The 11,472-nt window shown below is 43.1% G+C and overlaps 1 protein-coding gene across 2 annotated transcripts; it reads right to left on the bottom strand.

The window, feature by feature from the left end:
- Positions 1-654: 654 nt before the first annotated feature.
- On the bottom strand, positions 655-11,021 carry TNFSF10 (tumor necrosis factor superfamily member 10). 2 transcript variants are annotated; one of them, XM_017827771.1, is made up of 5 exons: positions 10,899-11,021; positions 6,958-7,110; positions 5,425-5,467; positions 4,612-4,728; positions 655-3,914 (listed from the first exon to the last, which is right to left on the bottom strand). In XM_017827771.1, the coding sequence occupies exons 1-5, from the start codon at positions 11,019-11,021 to the stop codon at positions 3,469-3,471; spliced, it is 882 nt and encodes a 293-aa protein (XP_017683260.1). In that variant the 3' UTR covers positions 655-3,468. The 2 variants fall into 2 exon arrangements, with proteins under 2 accessions (XP_017683260.1, XP_017683261.1); XM_017827772.1 differs by having other exon boundaries at positions 655-3,911.
- Positions 11,022-11,472: the final 451 nt, after the last annotated feature.

Below are 11,472 nucleotides of genomic sequence, written 5' to 3'. Positions count from 1 at the left end.
GACACTTCCAGGGATGGGGCAGCCACAGCTTCTCTGGGCAACATGTGCCAGGGCCTCCCCACCCTCACAGGGGAGAATTGCTTCCCAGTCTCTAACGTAACCCTGCCCTCTGTCAGTGTGAAGCCATTCCCCCCTGTCCTGTCACTACAAGCCTTTGTCCAAAGTCCCCCTTCAGATTTCTTGTAGCCCACCATAGGGCCTGGAATATGCTTTCAGGTCTCCCTGAGCCTTCCCTTCTCCAGGCTGAACAAATATCTTCTACTGTAGTTTGGTATGGGTAAAGATCAGGTATTTCCCTACTAAATAAGAATTCCCAGTGCTTAAATAATTGCTAAAGCCCAGAAATATGAGAAGAACCTAAAGGGAAGTGCTCAAAATTTTGTATGCTCTGGTCACAAGATCATTTTCAGGGATTTCTTCAGCACACTGCTTCCAGATGTTGTTCACTAACTGAGGTCTGGAAGCCAGTTAGATGGGATTACACAACATGGCATTGCTCAATGGTTTGCAATTTTGTCCTTTGCATTGCAAGCGTTTGTGGCATTTAATGGACTATATATGATACCAATCAATGTCAGGGAAATTATTTATGACAGGGTTGTTGTGGAAGCCATAGGAGAACAAACACCAACAATCACCACAACACTAAATAACTATTTAGTAAAAACATTTTATATAAAAAGTATATAGAAAAATTTACAATATTCACACATTAATGGAACCCACATCCACAAATAAAAATTTGCTACATTTGATATTCAACATAAAATGAGATGAAAGGTATGACTCAGGATACGATAGAAACAGAACTTACTATGTTTTTCCCATCTTCTTCAAGCGTGTCCTGTCTTATGTTCCTTGATAACGACCCATCGAGATAATATCTGTCAAGCATGCTTTTGGATTATTCAGAAATGATTACCTGTATTTCCTGTTGTGTTATGCTCTGCATGCAGAGACCACGAATATGTACATTTAGGTAACAAACAAAGGTAAAGCCAGGGAGCATTCCCCCAGTGACAATGGGCATAGTGTTAATTGAGAGTTAAGGACAGTACATAGAGCAAGAAAATCTGTTTGTAATAGTTTGTCTTAGCATGAGCTGTAGGTTTGTGGAGTCCCCCATGGATTCCTTCCAGTCCCTTTTAGCAGCCACGACTCCACATTACACAAATTGGTTCTTAGCCATGGGTAGGGTTTCTGACTCTAAGCTGCCACCAGCACTTTTTCACAGTGCAAATAAATTTTCATTCAAATAAGTTGCTAAAAAAATATTTAAAAAAAAAAATTAAAAATTATTAATATAGTAAATTTCTAAAAAAACCACCTCAAACCTGACAACGTGGGCCAGTCCGGTGCTGAGATTGGAAGGCTCTGTCCACTTGCAAGGACAACCTACAGAAGTCATTTCTCCAAGACAGCAGACATACAGCTACGCAGGGAATGGCTCTGTTCTCCCAGCCTTTTCTGGTAGGCAGAAAATTCCTGAATTAAATACTGAAATCAGAAAGAAAACTGCAAAAAATATTCTCTGTTCTCTGTCGAAACAGATGATTTCAGAAGGAGGCAAACCAAAGTGTTTCAGTAAATGGTGAAGAATTTCACATATTTGATTACCACTGAAAACAGTGTGTGAGACACTGTTAAACCAGCAGGCAAAAGTTACAACTCTTTATTTCAGGCTTACAGCTGAGTGTTTCTTTGCCCTAATCTGTCTAAAGGAGGGTATTCCTGAAATTCTCTCTCTTGCTGCTCCAACACAGGTATTTAAGTCAACCCACATACCTTCTTTTCTGAATGGCAAAATAAATGCAGGGGCTCGTGTCTATTAATTTCCTCTTGTTGACTGAGTAGTAAGATGAACGAGCATCTTTACTCGTGAGGCCCATGTGCAGGGGCTGCTCGGGGATTTGATTACCAGAACGTGCAGGTGAATGTGAGGGTTCCCACGGCAACCTTGGTGCATTCAAAATAGACAACCAGAGTGTCTACTGGCATCATTCTGTTGATGTAAAGTAGCATTTGCAGAACTGTCTTCCTTTTCCTCCAATTTTATTTGTTTTCACTTGTACCTTCTCTTCCCCCCTTTTTTCTCTCAATCTGGGCAAAATGTGTTCATGGTGCAAATCGCTGTCGCTCCAGTGACAATGCTGCAGATATGCTGATTACACTAGTTATGCTGTGAATCCAGCCCATAGAACTTGAACTTTCAAATCTTCTTAATATAAAATAGTTCTTCTTGAAGAGTTAAAAAATATAGTGGCCATTTTTAAAAAAACTATTTAACAAAACTATGAAAAAATTTCACCCGTTCCTAAAAAAAAAATCAAATCAAAACATAACAGCATTACCTAAAAAAGCAGCATTTGTTTAAGTATGGATAGTTGTGCCTGTTTTCCTAAAAATGTTAGTCATTGGGGTGTGTTATTCTGCATTACATCCTACCAAATAAGACTAGTACAAATAAACACGGAAGAACCACGTCATCCTTAATTTGTGGCAAATTTCTCATAGAATTCAGTATTTACAAAAAACCCACTTTTTTTTCTGGATCAAGTACTTGCTGTTAAGAAGTGTAACAGCGACTATATTACTGAACTTACTGGAAGCCTGGTGAAATGTTTGCAGCACAGTAATTAAGTAAATAGGCACTGTTATAATACATTGATCAAAACACAGATTGATTTCAAAAGCTCTTCTCTGCCATTCCAGCAGCTGTTTTTATGTACAATATCGCAAATAAGACAAGACTAATGTGTTTACTCAAGAAACGATCCTAAAAAAACCACTTAAGCAAATACTTAATTTCAAGCATGTGGATACCCTTAGTCAGGCTGTTCATGTGCTTAAAATTAATTAGGAGCTCGAGTGTTTCGTAAGATGAGATGAAGATGTGCAGCTTGATTTTCTGATCGTCTTTTAACTTCTGTAAAACTCGTGTTCAAACAAAAACTTGCAGAGAAATTCCGTGGGCACTTGGGAAGCAGTATGTACAAAGGCTCCTTACAGGAGCTGAGATATTCAAGACAGGGTCCCAATGGAGACCACAAGTAAAATCTGATATCCTGTCTCACCCTTGAGTAAGCGGACCCGGAACATCCGCCACCCCACCTGCCGCAGCTGAGCTGGTGTGGAGCATCTCTGCTGGTGGTGGGTGCTTACCTGCCTGGGGTTGTGGCCAAAGGTATCATCTGTGGGGTGTGAAACCCTCTCACATCCCCAGCCTGGTGGGGTAGTGGTGCCTGTGCCTGCACAAATCAGTGCCACCCACAGCCAGCTGCTGCTGCTCTTCCCGGCTGGTGGGGGAGAACTCGGCACGCTCGGACCTCGCGATGAGTGAGCTGAGAAAGGGGAGTCTGCTACTGCTGGTATTGATACAGTTTTTGCTTATTATCCCCTATTTTACAGGAATTTTAAGCTGGTCCTGAATAGGGAATTTGGGTCCTTTGGAAGCATGATTTTCGTCTTTTAGCCGATCATGAAGGCTCCAAAAAAACTTGCTTCTTTCTCCATGTCAACTAAGTCGCTGTTACTGACAGAGACAAAAATCCTGTCCTGTCTTTTCAGCTCAAACACACCACCTTGGTAGGTGGAATAAAGTCCATATTCCGCCTTCTTAGACCAGCAGCTTGTTCTTGCACTTTTCATGAGCAAAATGGGCTCAGGGTAATTTGTCAGTCTGTAAATGTATTGGACAAGCTGTTTGGGGTTCCTGATTTGTCCCAACGAATCTGAATCCTCGTTCTCATCTTCACGGAAGCGAAAGTAAATTTGTGAGTAGATGTAATAAAAGCCCGTCTGGGGTATCACTAACTCGCCATTTCTCAGCTCCACATTGTAAAGGAAAGAGTGGGTCTTCCTCGACGATTCCCAGTTTATTTTATGTCCGAACCCTTTTCTGGGCAAGAAATCTACTTGGGGAAAAAGATAAAAGAGAGAAATGTTAACTTAAAAACTAGATAGAGAAGTCAGGTGTCTGCTGGTTGAGGATAATAACAAAGTAAGGAAACCTGCTCTTCACGGTGGTTCATTACATCCATTCTCACAACAAACTGACAGTCCACAAGTGAGCTCTGAGATTTATGTAAGAATTAACATGAACTGCCTTTTCTTTTTTTTTTAATTTTTGTGCCCCCAAATAAGAGAAAAACTGATGTTGTTACTTAGAAACAAAGTTAAAACAGCCATTAGTGTCTGATACCCTCTGAAGCTGCAGAAACCCTACCAAGTCCTTCATTAACATGTCCTGAATGTCATCTCTCCTATCTGTGTTGCATTTCTAATAGGTCTGTCACCATAGCAGCTGAGACTCCAACAGAAGGAAGTGGAAAGAAAGAGAAAAACTTAATATTAGAAAGAAGGACACTTAATTTTTTTCCCCTAATGAAGGTTCCAAAAGAAAAATTAGGGAGGCACCCAGAGGAAATGGGCTTTATCACTGTTGGTTGAGAATCAGCAGAAAAAAACAATGTCTGGGACAAGATGACTTTTTCATGATTTGTTTCCTACACTTAACTCAATACAAGCATTAAAAAGTGTAGGTAAGCATGAGACCAGCACTGGGAGAGTAATTTCTGTGCTCTTTAAGGTGTTTTAGAGGTTTTTCCTTACAGCGTGTGAACAGGGAACTCCTCCTGTTGTTGCTGCCCGTCAGATGAGCCGCGGCCCCGTGGATGGGACCACGTGGCTGCTGCCTGTCGGTGTGTGACAGTGCCAGAGTTCTTTCAGCTAAGGGAAGACAAGAAAAGAAACCCCACATCAAAAGCAAGAACATTAGAAGCACATCTGTCCCATCTGACCTGATTTTAAGGAATAGGTATGTCATTTTTTTAACTAATTAAATCATAGGCTGAATGCTATATATTGGCTAATAAGGCTCAAATTTCTCTTTTGCTCTTGCTCTCCTTGAAATGTCTTTATATGCCTCTTTGTTCTTCTTTTTCTCCTTCTCCCACCTTCAAGTTATCGAGACAAAATAACACATAGTACTGTATTTTATGGTTAATTATTCCTACCTTTCACTTGAACTTCCACTTGTATGTTGTAATGCTTTTGCCCAGCATCTTTAGAGCTGTATGAGATTCACCAGAGCTATTCCTTAACTGATCTCTGCATCCAGCAGCTCTGTGCTGCTTGTTCCAGGAGCTGGGATACTGGGAAGACTATTTAAATGTCCCCACAACTCCACGGGACTGAGGCCTAGAGGCTGAGTCCTTTGTATCCACCTTGGTTACCTTGCTCTAACCACTTGACCATATTTTTGGCTCCTGAAAATTTACCTTCTAGTAATAAGGAATCATTTTTTGGTGACTTGATGCCAGCACAAGATTTTAGTCAGTTTCTGAACTTAAAAATATTTTGAGTTGCTACGCATCAGGTACCACTAGCAGCTTCTTTTTGTCACAGATAATAAAATTATTATACCGTTGATTGCAGATATGTTTTCCTCGTAGCTTTTCGACATAATCTGCCAAAACACACACAAAAAAGAAATTAGTTTATCAGCTGAAGATGACAGGTGCAGGATAAAGACACTCCTCTTATAAGCTCATGAATAAAGTGTATTCTTGATTTGATTGACAAGGAAACTAAGCAAAGCCTATTAATTTCTTGTAATAAAGTATTTCTACATTTACATCTTTTATATCATGAGATAAAAGGGAAAACATTTACAAGAGAGCTCAGGCATAAGTCCATTGGAAAATTTGACCTCACTTCTCTCAAATAAGAAATACTGTACGAGCACCAACTTCCATTTGCAGAACACTTGGCAGCGTGCACTTTTGTGGGGTCTTAGCTCTGAGAAATTAAATTCATTCTTAAAGCTGTACCCACCTATCTAAGCTGTTAGGCAGCATATCTTACTTTGTGCATTCCCCTCCATTATAACTGTTTGCTGACTGCTGAAACAAACCAGTTTGGTTACAAATGGTGGTGGAGCTGCAGCAAATGTGGTGATGGTTGGAGATGATTTACCTGGGTGACTAACACAGGCCCTGTATTGCCACTTACTGATGGGTTCTGCGTTACCTGATTTTGTTTATCTAACTATCCTATTATTATTACTATTATCATAATTATAATCCTAGTAATTTATTATCTCTGGCACCCAGGCTACCTTTTTTTTAAGCAATCAGGGAGCTAGTAGGTATAATAGATGTGTAAATGTCCACCAAATAAAACATTTTCTCTATGAAGAAGTTTAGGGACTTCACTGGCAGAACTTCCACCAAAGGAGCCAAGAGCTCTGAACACAAATAGAGGATCTGTTTTGGGCTGCAAGATTTGCCAGGTAAGTTTCAGCCAGAAGTGAAATTTTATGGATGAGCTTTATGTGCTGGAGATGGGATTTTAAAAACCATTCCAGAAGATTTTAGACTTTCTGATTTTTACAGCCAGAATGATTTTCTTCTCTGTAGCCAAAAATTCTATGTGTTGTGTGCAAGTCACGCAGGAGATGCTCTCTGAATGCTGTGCTGGGAAGGTGCTCTGCCTGATGCTGTTATGCTCACTTGCTCTTTCCCACTACATTACACAGCTCATGACCAGACCATTCCTCAGGCACCTTTGTACCTCCCTCTGTGTTACATTTAATCTCATTTTCTCATCTCAATCTCCCTGTGTTTCCGAAAGGGCGGTGACAGCTCTGCTAGCACCATGATCTGTATGGTCAGGTTGAAAGCAAGCTCAAGTCAAACACTTCTACCCTTATGTATTTCAGACAAGCCCATCTATCACTGAAATCTGCTTAGTAAAAGCTGACTGTCTTTGCTTTATTATTTACTGAATGTAGTGAAACCACTGTTATGGGGGTTTTTTTGTCTTCAGTGCAAGTGCTTTGCAGCTGAAGCTGTGGTCTGACTACTGCTTTGCAATAAAACAACCTGAGAGCCTCCTTTATTCTGCTATTAGGATTCTTTCAACTGTAATATCATCAAGCACAGTGTTCCCAAATACCTTTTTAATTAACTTTCCCAGGTGCCACTTCACTTGCCAGCAGGGATCAGCTTCTCTGTCTTCACTTTCAATTTCATCCAAGTTTTGGATGGAATTTCCGATTTCTTCCCCGGTGAGACAAGCGATGCCGCTCTTGGAGTACGTGTCCTGGAGCTGCAGCAGAAGGGAAAGCCAGGATTTTTCACCCATGATGTGTCTGCAGATGTTCAGCTGTGGTATGTCACTATATTCACTATGCTTAGGAACACACTTCCCTTTCTTTAAAGCATTTCCAAGTATGGTGCAAGTAGAACTACATAAACAACATGAGTAATTCATCCTGATTTGACATATTTAATTATGATGGCATACCTAATATGCAAAAATATACTTATGTTATCTCCATGGGCATAAATTTGATATCCAGTACTCAACTAAAAAGGCTTTGTGAAAATTCAATACCCAAATCCCTAATGTTGTGAACTCTTTAGTTGCTCTAGTTCTGTATTAAAAACATTTTTTTTGCACAAGGGATTTTTTTCCTGCAAATTATTGAGGATGAAATCAAATACTAGACCTTAAAGCTATTTTCAGTGCTGTCTTTTCAGCCAATGCCATTTATAATCCAGACCTTTGCTATTATATATCCATACCAAATTGTCCCCATATCCAGTCTGGGGTCTCTCCATAACTGCACTTGTCCTAATAGTCCAGGACAAAGTCCAGACAACTGAAATGACATTTGAGTCCAAATATAATTATAATGCTGGACACTCATGACATGGACCCATGTTTATATTGTCTAGTCATAGAGAAAACACATTTATTTTCTGATAAAGAGAAATGAGTTTTTAACAGATTGGCAAAACTCTGCTTGGCTCCAAGGGGATCTGACTGGGAGAGCTGATATCCTAGTGGAAAGCTCTTCCCAAGCTCCCTGCGGATGTGACACACAGGACTCCAGCTGGCGCTGTTGGTTAATGTGGGAGCACAGAACCTGTGCTGGCTCCAGCATCCAGCCCGTTTCCCTGGAACGGGGCTCCTGCTGCATCAGCTACAGACTGGTCAGGCTTGTTGAGCCAGCAAAGCACTACAGGGACTTTGGGAGAAACAGCAACAAACATGCAGAGCATTCAGCTGGAATTCTGGTCTGCTGGTAGCATTTAAATTTCACTTTCGTTGTGTTAAAGAAGCTTGGTTTGGTTTGCTAAACAGATACATTTATTCTACAAGTTTCAGTTGTCCTTGAGAGAGGGGTATTGAAAGAAACAAACAGATTTGAGTCACCTCCTCCATACTGCATGCTTTTCCTGTCTGTTAGAAAACAAGGCGTTTAGGAAGAGATTTTCCCGCTCCAGGAGGAGGAAGAGGAGAATTCACCTCCTTAAACTCCCACTTTCAGTTTGCAGCAGCAGACTCCACTGAGCTTCAGCCTGTACTTGTATTTTTTAGGCAGCAGAAGGAAAAGGGGCCACCACTATGAGTGTTTGTGAAGGTTTCTGTGTCTTTGCCAAGGAGTATGGACATTCTTAAATCAGGTTTCAAGATCTCAAAACCATTAATTTTATGTGCTCATTAAGGTAAAGCTGCACTTAAAACTAAGGGCTCTGACAGATTTAACTATACAAGCTTCCATAACATAGTAGTTTGATGAGTTTTTAAAAAAAGCAAAACGTAAGCAGTTGTGAAGTTACTGTTTATTCTCTTGGCAGATCTGTTACAGCCCAGCTCTCAGCTTTGCCTTCCCATCTGGAAGCAAACAGTCCTGTGCTTCTGCCTCTTCCTTACCTGCTCACTTTTCCCCAGAACAACTTTACTATCCTGGCACTGGAACAGTATTTTGCATGCAGGTTGAAATCCTCGTGGAATGCAACCTTGCAGCAGCACATTATTACTTCTGTTGTAAGACTTACTCAAATGAGGTTTAACTGTAGTACTGAAGCCTATGCTAGGAGTGGTTAGTAGACTGTTTTTGAAACAGAAGGAAGCCTGAGGATATTGTCCTTGCAGCCCTATATCCTGAAGCATAGTGAACTTTATTGTCTCAGCACTTCCTCCTAAAGCAAAACTGTTAAACAAATGGTCATACTCCTATACTCAGGTCACTACAGCTGTAGAGGAAAAACCCTCCTAGTTATTCAGCATGCTTTTTGCAAAGCTAGAAATGTCTGCAGTCTGTGCAGCCACAGTAATTTGGTGAAGGTGTAGCAATGCAGGTATTGTGAACAGCAAAGGGAAGAAAAATGGGCAGACCAAAATCACAACTTATCTTTTGAGATTTACTCCACATGCACCATGTGGATGTGGGGTAGCAGACTGTGCTTACAGATAAGCTTTTTCCTTGTTTATTGTGCACCAAATGGCACATGCAGGAATGTGTGCTTAAGGTACCCCCTCCAGAGCCAGCAACCTTAGCTTTTAGTCCAGCAGAACTTTAGTGTGGACAGATTTAGCTCTTCACCCCAAATGCAGGCTTGTTATTCTTCAGAAGCACTGAGTTGTATTTTGGGCAAGTACCACAAGATGTGTTTGTGTCTCAGGTGTACATATTTGAATAAAAGGAAGGGAAAGATAAGTGTGGTTACTAATTACTTAGATTGGCAAGCTTGTGAGCAAAGGACTCTGAACTGTATGCATGAAGGAATGAGGATACCTTTATATATTTTTCTTTGTTAGCAGCATTATGTAGCCTGATTCCATAAAGTCAACACATTTCTGTGACTCCCCCATTTGACCAAATATGGGACAGTCACAGCCGTGAAATCTGTTTTATACATTTCCAAAGTATGAACGCTGACTCACATGTACAATACTGCAAACCCTTTGCCTCACAGAGAACTCTGACATCTCAGAAGACTCTGCCTATTAAATCTGATGTGGAACAAATGCATGCATACCATACATTATTAATAATGATGTAATTATGCATTATTGAATGCAGTAACTTACATTTCTGCAATACTTTCTGAAGTTGTATATGTATAGAACACTTACCTGCAGTTACTTTTACTTTTGTGCCCAGAAGAGCAACATACTGATGCAACTTACAGCAGGGCAGTAAATTTTGGGTAAGTCACTCATGGAAATCCTGAGTACTAGTGGGTCCATGGAAAGAAGGGCCACACATATAAAGGCTCCTGGGACTATCAACTAAATGTAACTTTCTTGGAGTGTACATGGTCTTTTGCAAGAAGAGTTAAGCAGTCAGGAAAAGAAAGAGCTAAGCAGCAGGGAGAGGAAAGAGTTAAGCACCAGCTAGCAGGCCTGAAGGGTGGCTGCAAGGAGACCAAAACATCTAGACTATACAATTGCTATTTTACAAGTTATTCTGGGGAATTCAGTGGTGTTTGCTGTCTGGTGCAGTTCCTTTGGCATTAGTCACTGCCTTAGAACTATGTATTGTCCTACAGGATACGTCTAAAAGGCATCTCAGCTTTCCTCAGTCCTTTCCCCCGTGCCTGTCCGAAGGTCCAGCCCTCCCAGCGCTCCTGGCGCTCCTGCAGCGCCGGCGGGCAGCGCAAAGCGATGAGACGACGAATTTGCGCGCTAATGAAAAACACATTTGCATCTTCGCTGAAAAAATGCATGACTTTGTTGTTCGATGTTTTTTTTTTTTTTAAGGCAAGAAAACTTTGCAGCCGTTGTTGCTTTGAACTCCCTTCCCCGCGCACACCCACGGCGGGCCCAGACAAAGGAACGGGCGCGGGGAGCGGAGCTCTTTATCTGCGGGGAGCGGGGTGGGGGATAAACCCCGGCCCAAGGGAGGCTCAGCCCCGGCCCAGGGGGGGCTCAGCCCCGGCCCAGGGGGGGCTCAGGCCACGGGGGGCTCAGCCCCCGGCCGCGGATGCCGCTCGCATCGCCCACCGCCCACACGGGCCCGCGGCCCCCCGGGGGTCGGTCCGTCCTGCGGGGACAGAAGGGGGAGCGCGGGGTCCCCCCCGCCGCCGTCCCCCAGCACCGACCTGTTTGAGCTCGCTGGTGAAGTAGAGGAAGGTGACGGCCACGCAGACGGACTGCAGGAGCACGGCGGCCACCACCACGGCCCCGCAGGTCTGCGCGGGGCTGGGCCCGCCCGGCGCCAGCATCGCGGGGCTCGCTCGGGATGGGGGAGCGGGGCCGGGCCGGGATGGGGGAGCGGGGCTCACGCCGCTGTCCCGGGATGGAGTGCAGCCCCCGGCAGTGCCCGGCGCTCATCCCGCCCCGCCGGGGGATGGACGGGGCGGAGCGGGGCGGGCGGGACCCTCCCTCCCATCCCCGGCTTCCCTCCGCCCCGCCGGGACGGGCGGGTGCGGACGCTTCTCCATCGGACCGAAGTGCGGGGTCGTTGCTAAGATGTAGGGGCGTCATTACAGAGCCGTCACGCTGCGGAGCATTTCTGAGCGTTCACCACCAGGGAATGATGGAAACCGGATTTTTTTTTGAGACATTAAGGCTCTTGGTTAAGAGCAGAGAGAGGCCCAGAATTTCCCCACTCCAAGTTGTGTTATGGGATCATAGAATCACAGATTGGTTTGGGTTGGAAGGGACCTTAAAGGT

Source organism: Lepidothrix coronata, unplaced genomic scaffold (assembly GCF_001604755.1).
Source record: "Lepidothrix coronata isolate B3197 unplaced genomic scaffold, Lepidothrix_coronata-1.0 Scaffold142, whole genome shotgun sequence".
NCBI classification, from domain to species: Eukaryota; Metazoa; Chordata; class Aves; order Passeriformes; family Pipridae; genus Lepidothrix; species Lepidothrix coronata.
Note: the sequence above shows the minus strand (reverse complement) of the source record. Positions and strands in the feature narration are given on the sequence as shown.

Coding starts and splice junctions, on each gene's coding strand:
- TNFSF10 (XM_017827771.1), bottom strand. CDS start 11,021: ATGCTGGCGCCGGGCGGGCCCAGCCCCGCGCAGACCTGCGGGGCCGTG. Junction 4,729..5,424: donor AAACATATCTGCAATCAACG/GTATAATAATTT, acceptor GTCTTCCCTTAG/CTGAAAGAACTCTGGCACTG. Junction 3,915..4,611: donor GAGTTCCCTGTTCACACGCT/GTAAGGAAAAAC, acceptor TTTTTCCCCAAG/TAGATTTCTTGCCCAGAAAA.